This window comes from Paroedura picta, chromosome 11, assembly GCF_049243985.1.
Source record: "Paroedura picta isolate Pp20150507F chromosome 11, Ppicta_v3.0, whole genome shotgun sequence".
In the NCBI taxonomy this organism is placed as follows: Eukaryota; Metazoa; Chordata; class Lepidosauria; order Squamata; family Gekkonidae; genus Paroedura; species Paroedura picta.
Window position 1 is genome coordinate 64,787,673 of NC_135379.1, and position 15,847 is coordinate 64,803,519.

At 50.8% G+C, this 15,847-nt stretch overlaps 1 protein-coding gene across 5 annotated transcripts in view; it reads left to right on the forward strand.

Annotated features, from left to right (window-relative positions):
* Positions 1-15,847, forward strand: part of COL15A1 (collagen type XV alpha 1 chain) — a 161,886-nt gene that overhangs the window by 27,101 nt on the left and 118,938 nt on the right. For 2 of the 5 annotated variants that reach the window (XM_077302951.1, XM_077302952.1), the window contains exon 1: positions 13,832-14,376. The exons of 1 other annotated variant lie outside the window; for it this stretch is intronic. In XM_077302951.1, coding sequence (XP_077159066.1) covers positions 14,034-14,376 — 343 coding nt within the window. In that variant the 5' untranslated portion in view covers positions 13,832-14,033. Of the gene's footprint in view, positions 1-13,807; positions 14,377-15,847 lie in introns of those variants that run through there. 2 more of the 5 variants (XR_013225305.1, XM_077302954.1) reach the window with 2 other exon arrangements.

The window sequence follows — 15,847 nt, forward strand, 5'->3', positions numbered from 1 at the left end:
GGGCAGCCGTTATCATGCTCCCGAAAAGCCCCTTTCCCTTTAAGGCAGGTTAAAAAAAAACAACAACAACATGTTGCAACGAATCTGCGTTGATTCGTTGCAACGGAGAGACCCATCTAGCTGGCAGGTGGTGTGTGAGCTGCTGTTTCATCGTTGCCACACTCCCCCGAGTGAAAAAAAATCCCTCCCCCCGTGCACAGGCGCGATTTCCGGCCGAAAATAAAGGGAACCAGCAAACGGGGCTGTGTTGTGCCTGGTGACTTTAAACAGCTCTGTGGAGCTCTGTGGAGGGACTGCAGCCGGGAAAGCCTCGCTGGGTGAATGAAGGCTTTGAAGATAAATGTTTGTGGTTTAGGGCTCGTGGCATCTTGAACTGCCAGGCATTAAGGACACACTGAGATGTATGAGGAGCACAGGAATCAGCAGTAGCTCCGCTCTTGGGAGACACTGTGGGAGGGACTGGGAAGCCAAGGAGGGCAGGGAGGGGAGACCCACGGGCATGGGGAGTGTGCCAGAGAGAGAAGATGACGACGTGTCCTTGAACTGAAAGGGAAAGGCATGGGATGCAAATCTTCTGTAAGAAATGAAATAATAAGGCATTATGGAATCAGGGAGCTGAGGAGGAGAATTAGGCAGAGGCCCTACAGCATGTAAAAGGTGCTCTGAATTCAGCCAGCCCACTTTGCTGAAGTTCAAGGGTTCTGCTGCCCACAGAGGAACAAAATTCCTCCAGTTGTATCTAATTTGCATAGGTCAATTAATTTAAATGTATGCACACTTTAAAAAATGGCCATTGTTGGATGGTACAATAAATGCCAATAGGACCACCCTCATTAAACTCCACAGGGCAGCCTTGTGATCTTTGCACGATCTCTTCCTGTAGAAATGTTCAGCTTAGGGATGCCATCTGTAGCCCTGGAAATTCCTGGAGATTTGGAGGCTGTGCCTGTGGGCAGCTAGCATGGTGGAGAGGTTAATAATCTGGAGAGCCAGGTTTGATTCCCCACTCCTCCTCCACATGCAGCCAGCTGGGTGACCTTGGGCTAGTCACAGTCCTGATAGAGCTGTTCTGTTTCTCTCAGAGCTCTCTCAGCCTCCCCTCCCTCACAGGGTGCCTGTTGTGGGGAGAGGAAAGGAAGGTGATTGGAAGCCGCTTTGAGACTCTTTTGGATAGTGAAAAGTCAGGTATAAAAACCAGCTCCTCTCCTTAAGATCAACTGTGAATTCATCCGGACATCTCCTGGGATTGCAACTGACCTTCGAGAACAGAGCAAAGTTGGTTCCCCTGAAGTAAAGGGTTGCTTTGAAGAGTAGACTCTCTGGCATTATACCTCACTGAGTTCTCTTCCCTGCCAAAGCCCCATCCCTGCTTCAGGTTCAACCCCTGTCATAGAATCATAGAATCATAGAATCATAGAATCATAGAATCATAGAATCATAGAATCATAGAATCATAGAATCATAGAATCATAGAATCATAGAATCTCCAGGAATTTAATCACCAAGAGTTGGCAGCCTTATGTGAATGACCAACTAGGGTGTTCCCTGCTGAATCCTGCTTAACCTGCACTAGCACACAGCAGTCTTTCTGCTCAGTCTAGGGAGGGGGGGGGATGCAATGCCTGCCTGCAAAGGTATTGATGTGCTGGCAATGAGGGGGTACTTTGTGAGGCACACTAGGCCTGGGACCCTCCACCTCTAGGGGACGGATCCCTGTCGTCTTGAGATCAAGTGCAATTCCAAGAAATCTCCAGGTTCCAGCTAGAGGTTGGCAACCCTCTGCTTTGTGCCAGCTCACCCCCGAGATGACCAGCCCAAAGGATACCACTCTGTGGTTCTCTTCCCAAGACTGCTGCCAACCCACACAATGTACTGGGACACAGCTTTAAAGGAAAAGGCAACCAAGACTCTCTTGTCATGAACCCTGGTGCATGCCCCCTCCTCTTGTTGCATTCTCCCCGTCTTCTTCAGGCCGGGTGTCATAAAACCATAAATCCCTGTGTTGGGTCATGACTGTCTCTGCATACCAAAGCTGCCCTCAGGGGGTATTCTTATTTCTCTTGCTTTTAGTGACTTGTTATTCTCGCTGGAGACTCAACAGAGGTGTCAGTTTAGATCAAAGCTGGGCCATCTGGCTCGGCTGGGAACTTTGTAACTTTTCGCAACTGTACCTTTCCCACCATCCTGACCCCTCATGCCGCCTCCCATACTTGGTCCCCCCAATGTCTGTTGTATCAGAGAATCATAGAATCATAGGCCCATTCCGCACAGATTAATTGTAGCAGGAGTGTGGCAAATTGTAATCGCTACTAAAATGCAGTTATGCACAACATCGTACACAATCTGCCACACTCCTGAAACTGATCAGCAAAAACCGCTTCATTATAGGACTTCCAGGGAAATCCCAAAAAGTGGATTCACCCTCTGGAAAGCACTACACTCTTGCAACCAATCTGCAATACTAGCGAAAAAGTTCTGTGTGTTACCATTGTTGCGGTTTCAGCAAAGTCCCTCCCCCTGGCTCTCTCCTCTGATCTTCCGGCAAAGCGATCGCCATTTTTTTTTCTCGGAGCAAGTGGAGAGCACTCTCTTTGCCAAAATGTAGGCTGTAAGATCCATTACGGTGGGGGTGGGCGTGTGGGGGTGGGGTGGTCTCTCTCTGGTTGCTTCTGTTGTTCTGTGATGTCCCATGTCCTGTACTAGTACAAAGCAGCAGAAGAAAAGTCTTTACTGTTTGATGTTTCTGTGGGTCCCTCCTCTTTCCTTTGGTGCTGAGAAACTGAGCAAGGGATGATCGGCTCTTGACCTCAGTCCTGTGTTGGAATTTAACAGTGCAGGAGACCCTTTAGATCAGGGGTAGTCAAACTGCGGCCCTCCAGACTGCGGCATTTGCTGGCAGGGGCTCCTGGGAACTGTAGTCCATGGACATCTGGAGGGCCACAGTTTGACTACCCCTGCTTTAGATTCTGCTCAATCGTGCCCTCTGCAGATCCTGCACATTCCAACACTATCATATTAACCGCAACCAATTTCTTCTAATCCCTGTGGTCATGCCAGGAGGTATTAGGAGAAATCCGGCAATGCTAGGACGGAATGCTACCATGCAAAAGGAGGCTGCTGGCCTTTGTTATCATGATCACAGCCACGTAGAGGCTCCAGCCTCCTGGTCCTGCCTGGAGATCCCCTGGATCCCCAGGATAGGAACTTCCTGATGGGTTTCAAAGGATCTCCTCCAGTTTCTTGATTGACTCAATGGGAGACTTCCCTCATTTTGAGCACACTTCCTCCCTGCTTGTCTCCAGAACCCGTGTTGAACCAGAAAATGACTGCGGCTAGCTAGATAAAATCTGCATCTCTCTCTTTCTATACACAGTTGCTTCTCTTCATAAATAAAACCGAGCCCAGCTGCATTGGCTCGGTTAGTAGCATGATGAACTACTACTCTGCAAGAGATCCAAATCACCCAGTGTGTGTGCTTGCAAATTGCTTGGTGCTCCACAAACAGCAGGTCATGCCCAAGTACAGTCTACAGTTCCGGGACAAATTGCAGGTCTGGGGAACTCACAGGGTTTTAAGAGGGCTCCTGACTTCTTCCAGCTGGGACGGACGTTCTATCTAGGTCAGGGCCTCCTGTTATTTCTGGCACTGGCCAACATGGCAGTACTGGCCCAGGCGATTTGAAAGACTTTCCTATTGAGGTTGAAAATCCATAATTCCCAACCACGGGCTTGGCCAGAGAGTTTAATTTTTAGAAGAGGAAATGGAAATGGTAGGAAAGGGAAGGGAAGGGAAGGGAAGGGAAGGAAACGTTACTTTTCCATGACAGAAAGATATCTTTGCCAGGAAACGGGGATGATCTCTGGCTGGCATGCGGTAGCCAAAGCAGGTCAGGAGGAGATTGGCCAGCAATCCATTCCTGCCCTCAATAGACCACACGTTTTATAGAATATTTTAGCAGGTTGTTCACTGCCCTGAGCCCTTCTTTTCAGCCCAGGTGGAATCCTGGAAGAAAGCTACTTCTGGACAGACCCTGCATGCCTTCCCCTCGACAATGGAGAGCTGCATGTCCTTTCCCCTGCTCTTGAGTAATCTGCTAGCATACTTAAAGCAACCCTGAAGAGGAAGGGTTTCCAGGTTCCTTCAGGCAACTGATGTGGAATGTTGTGTGTGTGTGTGTGTGGGGGGGGACTAGGAACTCTGCCATGTGATTAATAAATAACAATAACAACAACAACACCAATAGAAAGAAGAAAGCTTAGGCCACATTGTTTTCCCCCAAAACTGCATTGCACAGGCAGTGATGTCATCACGCCAGTGACCTCTGGGCAACTCCCTTGTGTGTGTGTGGGAAGCTCTGTGGTAAATCTGGCTTCTGCCATAGAGATTTTGCCCAAATACCAGAGTGTCGCCCAGAAGTCCTGGCACGATGACATCATTTCCAGTGCAACCCCTGCAAAGTGGACTAGGCTTCCTTCTTTCTGCTGGTAAGTCCCCCTGCTGGCCGGCTGATTGGCAGCTGGGGAACAGGGCCTAGCAGTCTGGCGACCCTGCGAGCAGTTGTCCTCCTTAAATGGCATTCGATAGTATACTGCCCCTGAACACGGAGGCTCTATCACAAGTAACGTCTACTCAGGGGCCTTTCCTCCTCCTTGTCTCTGTCTAATCCCCTTTTGAAATTTTCCGGACCAGTGGATGTTACCTATTATAGTAGTTTATTCAATAAATTAATTATGCAGCATGTGATTTAGTAGTTCGTTTTGGCTTTCTTAGATCAACTGTCAATAAAATTCATGACAGATGAACTGTAGCAGTGAAGTGGAGGGGGGGGGATCCTCCTCTTCATTTTCATCACCTTGTTCATTAGCTTATAAACCTCTAAGCACGGGCAGCGGTCCAGCCAAGCAATGCTGCCAAAAATGCCCTCCGCTTCTGTCTGTCGCAGATCCTGGAAACTCCTCTGGGTTCTTTCTCTCAGCCCCTGATCATTCGGGTTACACCATCTCCCCGGTTTGCACAGCCTCAGCCTCTCCCCATAGCCTTTGGTCTCATTTTGGTTGGTGTCGCCCAATCAGGTCTCAGAAGTGAAGCAGGGTTGATACTGGGAGGGGGGCCGCCAAGGAGGGCTCTGCAGAGGGAGCCAGTCACCTCCGCTTGATCCGCTGCTGGAGTCTCCATAATTCAGCCGTGGCACAACCGCCAATGCAGAAGGACGCCAGCTTCCTGCCTCTCATGAAACGGGCCCAGAGGTCATCAGGACTTCAGGTCACAGCAGTTTGTAGTCCGCAAATTAGAAGGAAATCTCTCTCACTTTGCATAACAAACTTTGCGACCAGGGGCACCGTGAAGACTCACAAAGCTTTATTTTGGGTATAAACTTTTGTGGTATTAAGCCTTGTTTGTCTCCAAGGTGCCCCTGGACCCAGACTTTGTTCTGCTGCTTCAGACCTGGAGATCATTTGTTATTGTGGGAAGTCTCCAGGGCATGCCTGGAGGTTGGCAATCCTAATTCCCCATGGGTTTCTCTGTCTCACCTTCAATAGAGAGTTTCCCCCCCACTTCCCCATAGAATTGTGGGGCACTTCTGCACTTTCCAGGGTTTCTCTGGCCTTTCTTTGCTCTTCCATCAAACCACCTGTGTTCCAAAATTTGACAAAAGGGCACAGTGACGTTTGGAGGGCTGCCCCGTGGGTGGGAAAGTTTGGCTCCCCCGCCACCCACACAAACACTCTTTCTCCTGAGACGCGTAAAAGGCTCCACGTACTCAGACACATGTTTTTGTTAAGCGTGCTAGTGGAAAGTCAAGATGTTAAGAAAATCCCTTTGCTTCACAAACTGTGAACAAGCACTTGATGTGTGTTGACCTTCAGTTGTTTTGAGATATAGAAACGCAACAGCAGTGAATGCTATTAAAAAGCTCTGCCGGTTTGCCCTCAGTCTGGGATACGTTGAGAGCCTTCAGACATTCTGCCTGCCTTGTTCCATCTCACTCAAACTCACTCGCTTCACATACAAATTAACCTTTCGTGGGAGGAGCCCTGGGGCAGGTTTGTGCAGAACCCGTTCAGTGGGAGGTGCCCTGGGGCCTTGGGGCTTGAGAAGTTACTGTGTGGACCCCAGGGGACATTTCAGGGGCAGGGACTCTGAAATTCTGGGTCATGTCCCCTCCTTCGCTGGGAATTTCCTTGCCCAGAGTTGGCATCCCTACTTGGCCCCGATTTTTTGGCAATGAGCCATAGATCTAACAGCTTTTGCTTTTTTGGTAGTTATATGGCTAAAAATATGCTCAAAGCAATATTAATTGTGTTTTGCTACAGAGAGAGGCTTTTAGTTGCCAGGTCCCCTATTTCGGGAGGGGAGGCCTGGCAGGTCCATGTTGGGAAATTTGGGAGATGGAGCCTGGGGAGGACAGAGACCTCTGTGGGGTAGAGTGTCGTAGAGCCCCCCCCCCACCAAAGCAGTCATTTTCTCCAGGGGTCCTGATCTCTGAGGTGTTGAGGTGGGACCTGGAGGTTGGCATCCCTTAGGCCTGATGCCCCCTAGTGTTCTGAATGACCAGTTCAGCAAGACAGGGACACTCAGCTCCAACCACCAAGCACTTTAGTGGAACCCGAAATGCTGAACAACAACAATAGAATTTATTGAGGCTTTATTTATAGAACCTTATTTATAGAACCTTAGAATTTATAGAACCTTTGAGGCTCCTGTCAAGTCACACAGTCGGACCTTAACGGAGGCCTGTGAATGGTCCATAGGTCTGTTCTGTGACTGGCCAAGAATCCGGAGCTGTCTCAGGTCCAAGCTCAGGGTTTCTTACAAGGCCCCTTTAAGATCAGCATGTTTGTTTAGTAGGTGGTGTGAGTCAGCAGCTGAGCGAGCCTTTTGTACAGAAACTGGTGTCTGCGGCTTTTCAATGGACTAGTTAGTGCATGGTTTTCTAGCTTGCCGTGTTCTTTTGTGAATGCGGCACAGACTAAGTTGGTGTCTCACCGATTATGTCGTGGTCTTGCAAGTCATAAGGCAATGACTGCATTTCGGGATGGTCCAAAGGCAGCTGCAAGCAAGAAAGATAGAAGCACACTTCTTATTTGAAGGAAAGAATAAGCTTTATTTATCTGTCTGAGGACAAACATTCCAAAGCTCCTGCTAGCAGCCGAAATGTACGTTCTTCATTAGACCTCCAACTTTTTCATTTGTGAAGGTCTTTTCTCCAGCATTTTCCAGACAGGACTTTCATATGTTTTTCATTTTCAGTACAAGCCTCTGTAGCATGCTGTGTCTCTGTGTGGCCTCCCCTTGACAGGATCCTTTCTCTGAGTCATCAGCTACAGTGCTGGCCTGTTCTTTCGCAATGGAGACTCTGGAGCCGTGGAGATGGTTGGGGGAGCTGGACGGAGAAATGCCCTTAAGTTTGCCTCACGCAGCGGCCGAGCAGAAGTGAACTTGTGCCTGTGAACGACAGCCTGAGTCAGGCTTTTCAACCAGGGTTTCAAGAAGCTTTGGGCTTTCTTGATGGCTCTGGAAGGGTTTCCGAAATGAGTGGGAGTGTATATGTCTTACATTTGTTAAACATTTATCATATGGCCATGTCGACCCACACCCCTCTGCAAATGGCCAATGATGGGTCTGGAAAGGGCGGGGAGGGGAGGGGCCCCAGGTGGGCGTGTCCACAGCTCTGCTTCCCAACCCTATTCTGCAAAACCATGCCACCTCTGGGGTTTCTCAAATATTTCAGTGGGTTCTCAATAGTCAAAAAGTTGAGAAAGGCTGGCCTAAGTGAACAACTGCCTAAGGAGGTGGGGAGCTCCCCCTCACTGGTGGTCTTCAAGCAGTGGCTGGACAGATCCATATCCTGGATGCTTTAGGCTGATCCTGCCTTGAGCAGGGGGTGGGACTAGATGGCCTGCATGGCCCCTTCCCACTCTAGGATTCTAGGAGTCTAGTTCAGCAGTGAAATGGGCTGCCTAAGGAGGTGGGGAGCTCCCCCTCACTGGCCGTCTTCAAGCAGTGGCTGGACAAGGACTTCTCCTGGATGCTGGAGGCTGATCCTGCACTGAGCAGGGGGTGGGTGTGACTAGATGGCCTGCATGGCCCCTTCCCAATGAGCCTATGACTTATTAATGACCTCTATGACTTCTGTGTAGTGTAGTGGTTGAGAGGTGGACTCTAATCAGGAGAATTGGGTGTGATTCCCCATCCCTCTTCCACATGCAGCCAGCTGGGTGACCTTGGGCTAGTCACAATCTCTTAGAGCTGTTCTCCCAATGCAGTTTTCTTAGAGCTGTCTGAGCCCCACCTCCCTCCTAGGGTGTCAGCTGTGGGGAGATGAAGGAAAAAATGTTTTGTAAGTTGCTTTGTGACTCCTGCATGTAGTGAAAAGCGGGGCATAATAAAATCCAGCTCTTCTTCTTCTTCTTGGAGGAAGTTCTCCTTGGAACCCTAGCTGTACCTCTTTTTGTTCCATGGTAGAAGAAAAGTAAGGTAGCCATGAGATAATTAAGTAAAAATTGCCTCGGAATGGGAAGGCAATAAGGAACGGGTCTGACTGAGCCATTTGGCCCTGGCAGTCTTTCCTGACATGGGCTCCCTGGGAATGCCAGGAACTGAAGCTCCGACATTCTGTGTGTCATGTGAGTGCTAAGCCGTGACAGCACCCTGCCTTTCGCGGGCATGCAAGGTGCACAGAGCAGAAACCTGAAGGGATCCTTAAGGTAGTCTGAGGCATGGCGTGTGGGGCGAGAGACCTGAGGCTCCCCTCTCATGGGGCTTAACTTTTTCTGTTTGCTTTTTTCCCTTGAAAGGCCAAAGGACAAATTTCCTTTCTTTGTGCTTTAAAAAAGAACCAAACTGATTTCCCTCCCCAGTCATTTTCTTCTTCTTCAGAAGACTGCAGTCACAAGATGCAGCTTTGGCCAACAGGGGCGTTCCTGAAACACACGGTGATATCCTCAACCAGTTCCAACCTTTCTAAGCCCATTGACTTCCTCTGGCTTCAAAGGGTGTAACTCCGCTTAGGACCACGCTTCTAATTAGCCGGTGCTGGCCTGCAGTTGGCGGCCGGTGTGCTGCTGAGCCCAGCTCATTCCACAGACCAGTGGGAGCGCATGATGCTCAGCTGTGGAGTCGGCTGCATCTGCCAGTGAAGAGCAGGCATGGAGAAAGGATAAAGGGGCCGTCTCATTTGGCCCTTGGAGAGGATAAAAGGCCACTTGAGAATATCAAGATGGCAGATTGAAATTTGAGTGCCAAGTGAGAGCAATTAGAGGAGCCCGTGCCAAAGTCAAGTGGGCAATAGAATCAGCATCGGAAAGCCTTCATTGGCATGTCAAACTGTATCAGAAAAAGAATTAGGGTAAGCCGGTGTCAAAGGCAAAATGGAATAAAATGACAGAATAGATACAGAGAACCCAAAGGGAACTCATAGGTGGACAGCGACACTCATCCTGACGCAACTCCATGGCACTGCGTAAAAACCTAACCACACTTTGTATTATTTCTCTCATTAAATTTGCGGATGCCACCAAATTGGGAGGAGTAGCGAACACCCCCAGAAGACAGAGATAGAACGCAACAAAATCTGAACATGCTGGTTTCTCTGGTTCGGGCAGGAGAGGCTGAGGAGGGGGTTGCTTTGAAGGGAACGGATGGGTCATAATACTTCCCGGTGAAGGATTTTTGTGTGTGCAGGGTGGGTGGGTGGGTGGGTGGGTGGAATCCTTGAGAGTAAAGGTGCCCGAGGATGAGGGGGGAAGAACACACAAGGCAAAACAGGCAGTAGCATGGTGCAAGGAATATCTCACTACCTGCACCCTCTCCTTGCTTTCCTGTAGGGAGGGATTCCTTTACATGCACAGTATTTATGACTGTATATTATGTGTCCCCGCAGCCATTCTGGCTTTCTTCTTTCCCAGTGACTGCAGTCATTGCCTATAGCTTGGGTATGCTGTCTCCTGTTTGCCTGGGGACCTGGCAGGGTGGATCCCTTGTGTGAAGGGTACAATCCTGGGGAATTTCAGCCCAGTTGGGTAGAAGCCAAAGGTGTGTTTCCCATTGAAACAAATGGAAATGAAAATGGATTTGATTCCCCATTCCTCCACATGCAGTCTTCAAGGAGCGGCTGGACAGTTCCTTCTCCTGGATTAAGGTGACCCGATTGTCCCACTTTTGGATGGACATCTAGGGGTACCTGGCAAATTTTACTTATGTTGAAATGAAAAAATATATATTTCAATACTATTTTTGCATTCTATGCATTCTATGAAAAGTTTTGTTGCTCCATATAGACCAATTTTTAAATCAAGACCCCCCCCCCCCCGGTCAATGGTGTCCCACTATACCAATGTTAAAATCTGGTCACCTTCCCCTGGATGCTTGAGGCTGATCCTGAACTGAGCAGGGAGTGGGACTAGACGGCCTCTGTGGCCCCCTCCCACTCTAGAATTCAATGAGTCTGGTTCAACAGTGGAATGGGCTGCCTAAGGAGGTGGGGAGCTCCCCCTCACTGGCCATCTTCAAGCAGCGGCTGGACAGATCCTTCTCCTGGATGCTTGAGGCTGATCCTGCACTGAGCAGGGGGTGGGACTAGATGGCCTGTGTGGCCCCCTCCCACTCTAGAATTCAATGAGTCTGGTTCAACAGTGGAATGGGCTGCCTAAGGAGGTGGGGAGCTCCCCCTCACTGGCCGTCTTCAAGCAGCGGCTGGACAGATCCTTCTCCTGGATGCTTGAGGATGATCCTGCACTGAGCAGGGGGTGGACTAGATGGCCTGCATGGCCACTTCCCACTCTAGGATTCTAGGAGTCTAGTTCAGCAGTGGAATGGGCTGCCTAAGGTGGTGGGGAGCTCCTGCTCCTGTTTAAAGCAATTCTTAGGGGCTTTCCGCACCGGGGTCCATGTAGCAAACTGTTTGCTGAACGAAAAATCGCCATTTTAAATAGTGGAATTCGTCGTTATGCATACCTGCCTTTGTAGTGGAATCCAGTTGCGTTTCCATCGTTTCCCACAGGCTTCCGGTATCAGCAAAAATCGCTAGCCAGGAAGCGCTGTTGCCAAGCTCGTCCCGCCCCTGGCCGTCAAGCAGCCAATGGGCGGCCGTTAGCATGCTCCCAAACAGCCCCTTTCCCCTAAAGAAGGTTTTTTTTTTTTAAACACACCAGTTGCAACGAATATGCGTTGATTCGTTGCAACGAGAGACCCATCCAGCTGGCAGGTGTGTTTGAGCTGTTGTTTCAACGTTGCCACGCTCCCCCCAAGTGAACCCCCCCCCCTCATGGGCGCGATTTTCGGCCGAAAACAGCGTGAAAAATAAAGGGAAAATAAATCAGCAAATGGGCTTCTGTGTTGCTTGTGCTTAGTGACTGTAAACAGAGGGACTGCAGACGGGGAAGCCTCACTGGCTAAACGGAGGCTCGCCGGTGCGTTGATCTCTGCTCACTCGGAGAAAAAAAAATGGCGATCGCTTCGCCGGAAGATCAGAGGAGAGAGCCAGGGGGAGGGACTTTGCAGAAACCGTAACAATGGTAACGCACAGAACTTTCCCGCTAGTGTTGCAGATTGGTTGCAGGAGTGTAGCGCTTTCCGGAGGGTGAATCCACTTTTTGGGATTTCCCTGAAAGCGCTACAACGAAGCGCTTTTTGCAGATCGGTTTCAGGAGTGTTGCAGATTGCCAACGACGATGTGCATAACGGCAAAACTGTAGCGTTTTCAATTAGTAACCATTGTGCTATTTTGAAGGAGTATGGAAAGCCCCTTAGTTTTTATTTATTTCAGTCACTTTATATATAAGTCTAGTAAATGTGGCTCTTAAGGTAACATGCAAAAATCCATAATAGCACAGAGGAAACCAGTGCGGGGCAGTGGCTCATTCCACACACATTAGTAAATGCACTTTCAGTGCACTTTAGAAGTAGAGTTTGTTGTTCTGCACAGGAAAATCCAGCTGCAAAAGTACACTCAGTGCAGTATCCTACACATGTGGAAGGAGCCCTGGAGAACCGGGTTTGATTCCTCACTCCTCCCCCACATTCAGCCAGCTGGGGGATCTTGGGGCAGTCACAGTTCTCTCAGAGCTCTTTCAGCCCCACCTCACAGTCTGTTGTGGGGAAGGGAAGGTGATTGCCAGTTGCTTTGAGACTCCTTTGGGTAGTGAAAAGTGGGGTACAAAAATCCAACTCTTCTTCTTCTTCAGTTTTATTATAACTCAGTTCCTGATGGAGGCCGGGGCTGACTCAAGCGCTAGTTCGGTGCTTGCCCAGGGCGAGAACTGTACCAGGGTCTTTTGGGTAAAGTAGCTTTCAGTTTCATGTAATCCTGCTTGCATTCCCTTTGTGTCAGCCCTGAGACGTCTGGCTCAAACCTAGCTGCTATGATCGTAGGCGAGCATACCCCAGTTCCTCCAAAGCCCTTTGTACAGTTCACTCAGGGTCATTGGTGAGACACCCAGCCCTCTTTCTACTGGGGCTGTTGTAAGACCCATAGAATGACTTGTGTTGAGTGTCTGAGTGTGTGGGGGGAACCTTTAGGCCAAAGGAATCCGGCCACGTCTCCTGAGGCTATTGTGGTGGGTGGGCTCTTCCTATCAGAGCTGCGGTGTAGAGGGACAGGGGGTGTGGAAGTTGGCCTTGGAATCCGGGATAGCGATGGGGCTCACATATGCACTTGGGTGTGCTTTGCTTTTGCACTCTGCGCATGTTCTCACACGATCTCCACTCGGACTGAAATTGCGTTGGTAAGACGAGCAACATGCAGCAGAAAACCTTTCCCTTGCCCGGCAGAGCTCTCTTGAAGGACTGAGAGGAAACCCCCCAGCCAACCCCCCAAGCCCTGCCCCCTGCACTTTGTCCCTGTTCCCCGCCGCCTCTTGCCTGCATCTTTTACTGGCACGTCGTGCAGCTGCATCAGCTCTTTGCCAAAGCCGACTGGAAGGGTCAAGCCACACAGACGGCAGAGTCTGTTCCAACATAGAAAAGCAATGTGGATTGTTCCCCTTTTTTCAATCAAAGGGAAAAATGAGAATTGTTTTGTTGCTTAGAGACACATTCTGTGATGTTTAGGCTGCGGCCCTGAGCACCCTTACATGGGTGTTCACTCCGGTGACTATGGCACTTGCTTCTGAGTAGACGCACCTAGGCCTGTGTGAGAAACTCCTTACAACTGGGAGGAGAACAGCAGTTTTGGAATAGTTCAAGTGCACTTTTGGCATTGCACATTTAAAGTCTGGCTGAGCAAAAGGCCTGGGCAGAAGAGCTGGTCTGTCTTTTGGGCCCCATTTTTCATTACCTGAAGGAGCCTCAAAGGGGCTTGCCATCACCTTCCCTTCCTCTCCCCGCAACAGACACCCTGTGAGGAAGGGGAGGCTGACGTTATCTCTAAGAGAACTGTGGCTGGCCCAAGGACACCCAAGGACTGACTGCATGTGGAGGAGTGGGGAATCCAACCCAGTTCTCCAGATTAGAGGCTGCCGATCTTAACTACAACTCCATGCTGGTCTTAAAGGTGTCACTTGACTCAGACCTTGCTTGGTGCCTTGAGCAGAGCACCCCTCTCCCCGTTCCTTAATTCCTGAGTGCCAGGATTCAGGAATATAAATCACGCAAAAAAATAGGCTGTGGTCTCCACAAAGTCTTTCCTTCCTTCCCTTCCCGGAGCAGGCTTAATTGAGAAACTTCCCCCCTCTTTCTGCCTATAGGGCACCAATCTCCCTATCACAAAAAGTTTCTTCATTTTTGCAAGCTGCTGAGGAGGCCAGGCCTTGGGCAGGGGGAGTGAAGAGGCCGAGGGCTGCCGGCTGCGATTGGCGAGGCTGGGAAACTCCTCCCGGAGCCGGCCAGCAGACCCTTCATTTCCCTGAGAAAAGCCATGGGTGACTGACAGGCTTCGCGAGACCCTCGGAAGACAGTGGGCTTTCCCAAGCTGGGCCTGCTGGAACCCCTGAAGCCGTCCTGGACGATGGAGCGAGGGCTTCTCCCTCTCTAGAGGCTGGAGGGAGTGGTGGAGAGCGCTGACCCTTTGGGCCGTCCCCGGGCGGGAGGAGAAGATGCATCCTCAGATAGGCTGCCTGCTCCTGCTCCTCCAGGTGGGCCTCGTGGAGGGTCCGTGGTGGTGGCAACGGCTTTGGGGAGCCCAGGAAGCCACCGCTTCACCTGCCACGACGGCTGTCGCCGCGGTCCCCTCACCCAACCCAAAGGACTCCCTGGCCAGCGGCCCCACAGCACTGTCTCCAAGACCGACCCCTCGTAGTCCCGGAGCACCTCCAGGGTCGCCCCCACCCCACGGAGTCCCCCTCACCAGCCGGCCTGTCCCAAGGAAGACGCCCGCGGAGCTAGCGCTGGAGTTTAACGTGGCCAAGAAAATCTGTCGGTGGAAAGAAAGGAAAGCAGGTAACCGTCCCTGCAAAATGCCCCTGCGGGGTCGGAGTGGCCGGTGCACAGAAACCGGATCCTGGCACTTCCCGCATTTGGGTGGGGGGGGGGTCACTTCTCAAATGGGAGCGGCGCCTCTTCTCTTGGTGGGCCAGATATTATGTTAAGGCAGCGGTAGTCAAACTGCGGCCCTCCAGATGTCCATGGACTACAATTCCCAGGAGCCCCTGCCAGCATTCGCTGGCAGGGGCTCCTGGGAATTGTAGTCCATGGACATCTGGAGGGCCGCAGTTTGACTACCCCTGTGTTAAGGGATGACTATCAGTGTGGCTCCTGCCCTCAGGAGAGGATATGCCGCCTGCCTGGGGGGCCATCTGGGGGGGGGATGTTGGGAATGGAGACCAGGGAGGGCAGCGTCTGTAGAGAGGAGGATGTGATGCCCTGGCCTACACCCTCCACAACATCTGTTTCTCCAGGGAAACGGATCTCTTTGGCCTGGAAATCAAATGCAATATTAGGACAGCTCCAGGTCCCACCTGGAGGTTGGCAGCCCTACCCTTGCCTGAAGAGTGAGGCCAAACGGGCCAGAGAGGGGTCTCCATGCCTGTCTCTGGGAGCGAGAGGGAGGAAGCTGTTTCCTGTCTTCTGCAACCTGCGTATTCCTCTGCTCTGGGACGTCCGTTGCCTTTTGGCCTTTCAATCCCCCCCCCCCTCCCGGTATTTCTTTACAAATTGCTGTATCTATTCTGATGGGTGCTGGGAGGATTCGCACCCCTCACTGCCTTGAAAGGGAAACTGAAAGGAGCACGAAGAGCCAGTCTGGCAACGTTATGTTTTTTGAATTGCCTTCTGGTTTTCTCCCTGGTTCCGGACAGTTTCCTCTTCTTTTACAGCCAACGGGAAATCCTTATCCACGAAGTCTTTTGCTTGGCCAGTGTCATTCTCGGGCAAGGCCAAGGTGTCGGTCTGTCATTCCTCTGCTAGTGTCATTTGCCTACTAGTGTCATTTGGCATCTGAAATCGCTCCAGTCTCCAAGATATGAGGACGGATCGACTGACCCTAATGCTGGTTCTGGGGAAGGGGGCTGCAATCTCATCCCCTGCCGTGAATTTGTTGGTCGAAGGGCTGGTTTTTATACCCCTTTCGCTGCCCAAAGGAGCCCCAGAGCAGCGGACAAACACTTTTCCCTTTCTCTGTCCCCAACAAAGACCCTGTGAGGTAGATGAGACTAAGAGAGCTCTGAGAGAATTGCTCTTTGAGAACATCCCTGAGAGAACTATAACTGGCCCCAGGTCGCCCAGCTGGCTGCATGGGGAGGAGGAATGGGAATCAACCCCGTTCTCCAGATCAAAGTCTGCTGCTCTTAACCGCGGCACCACGATGACTTTAAGGTGCTCCTGGACTCTGGCCCTTTCCTGAAGTCCTTTTTGTTGGCTTCTTGGTTTGGGAGCCCCCATAGTGAGGTTTAGAAGAAGAGTTGGTTTTTAT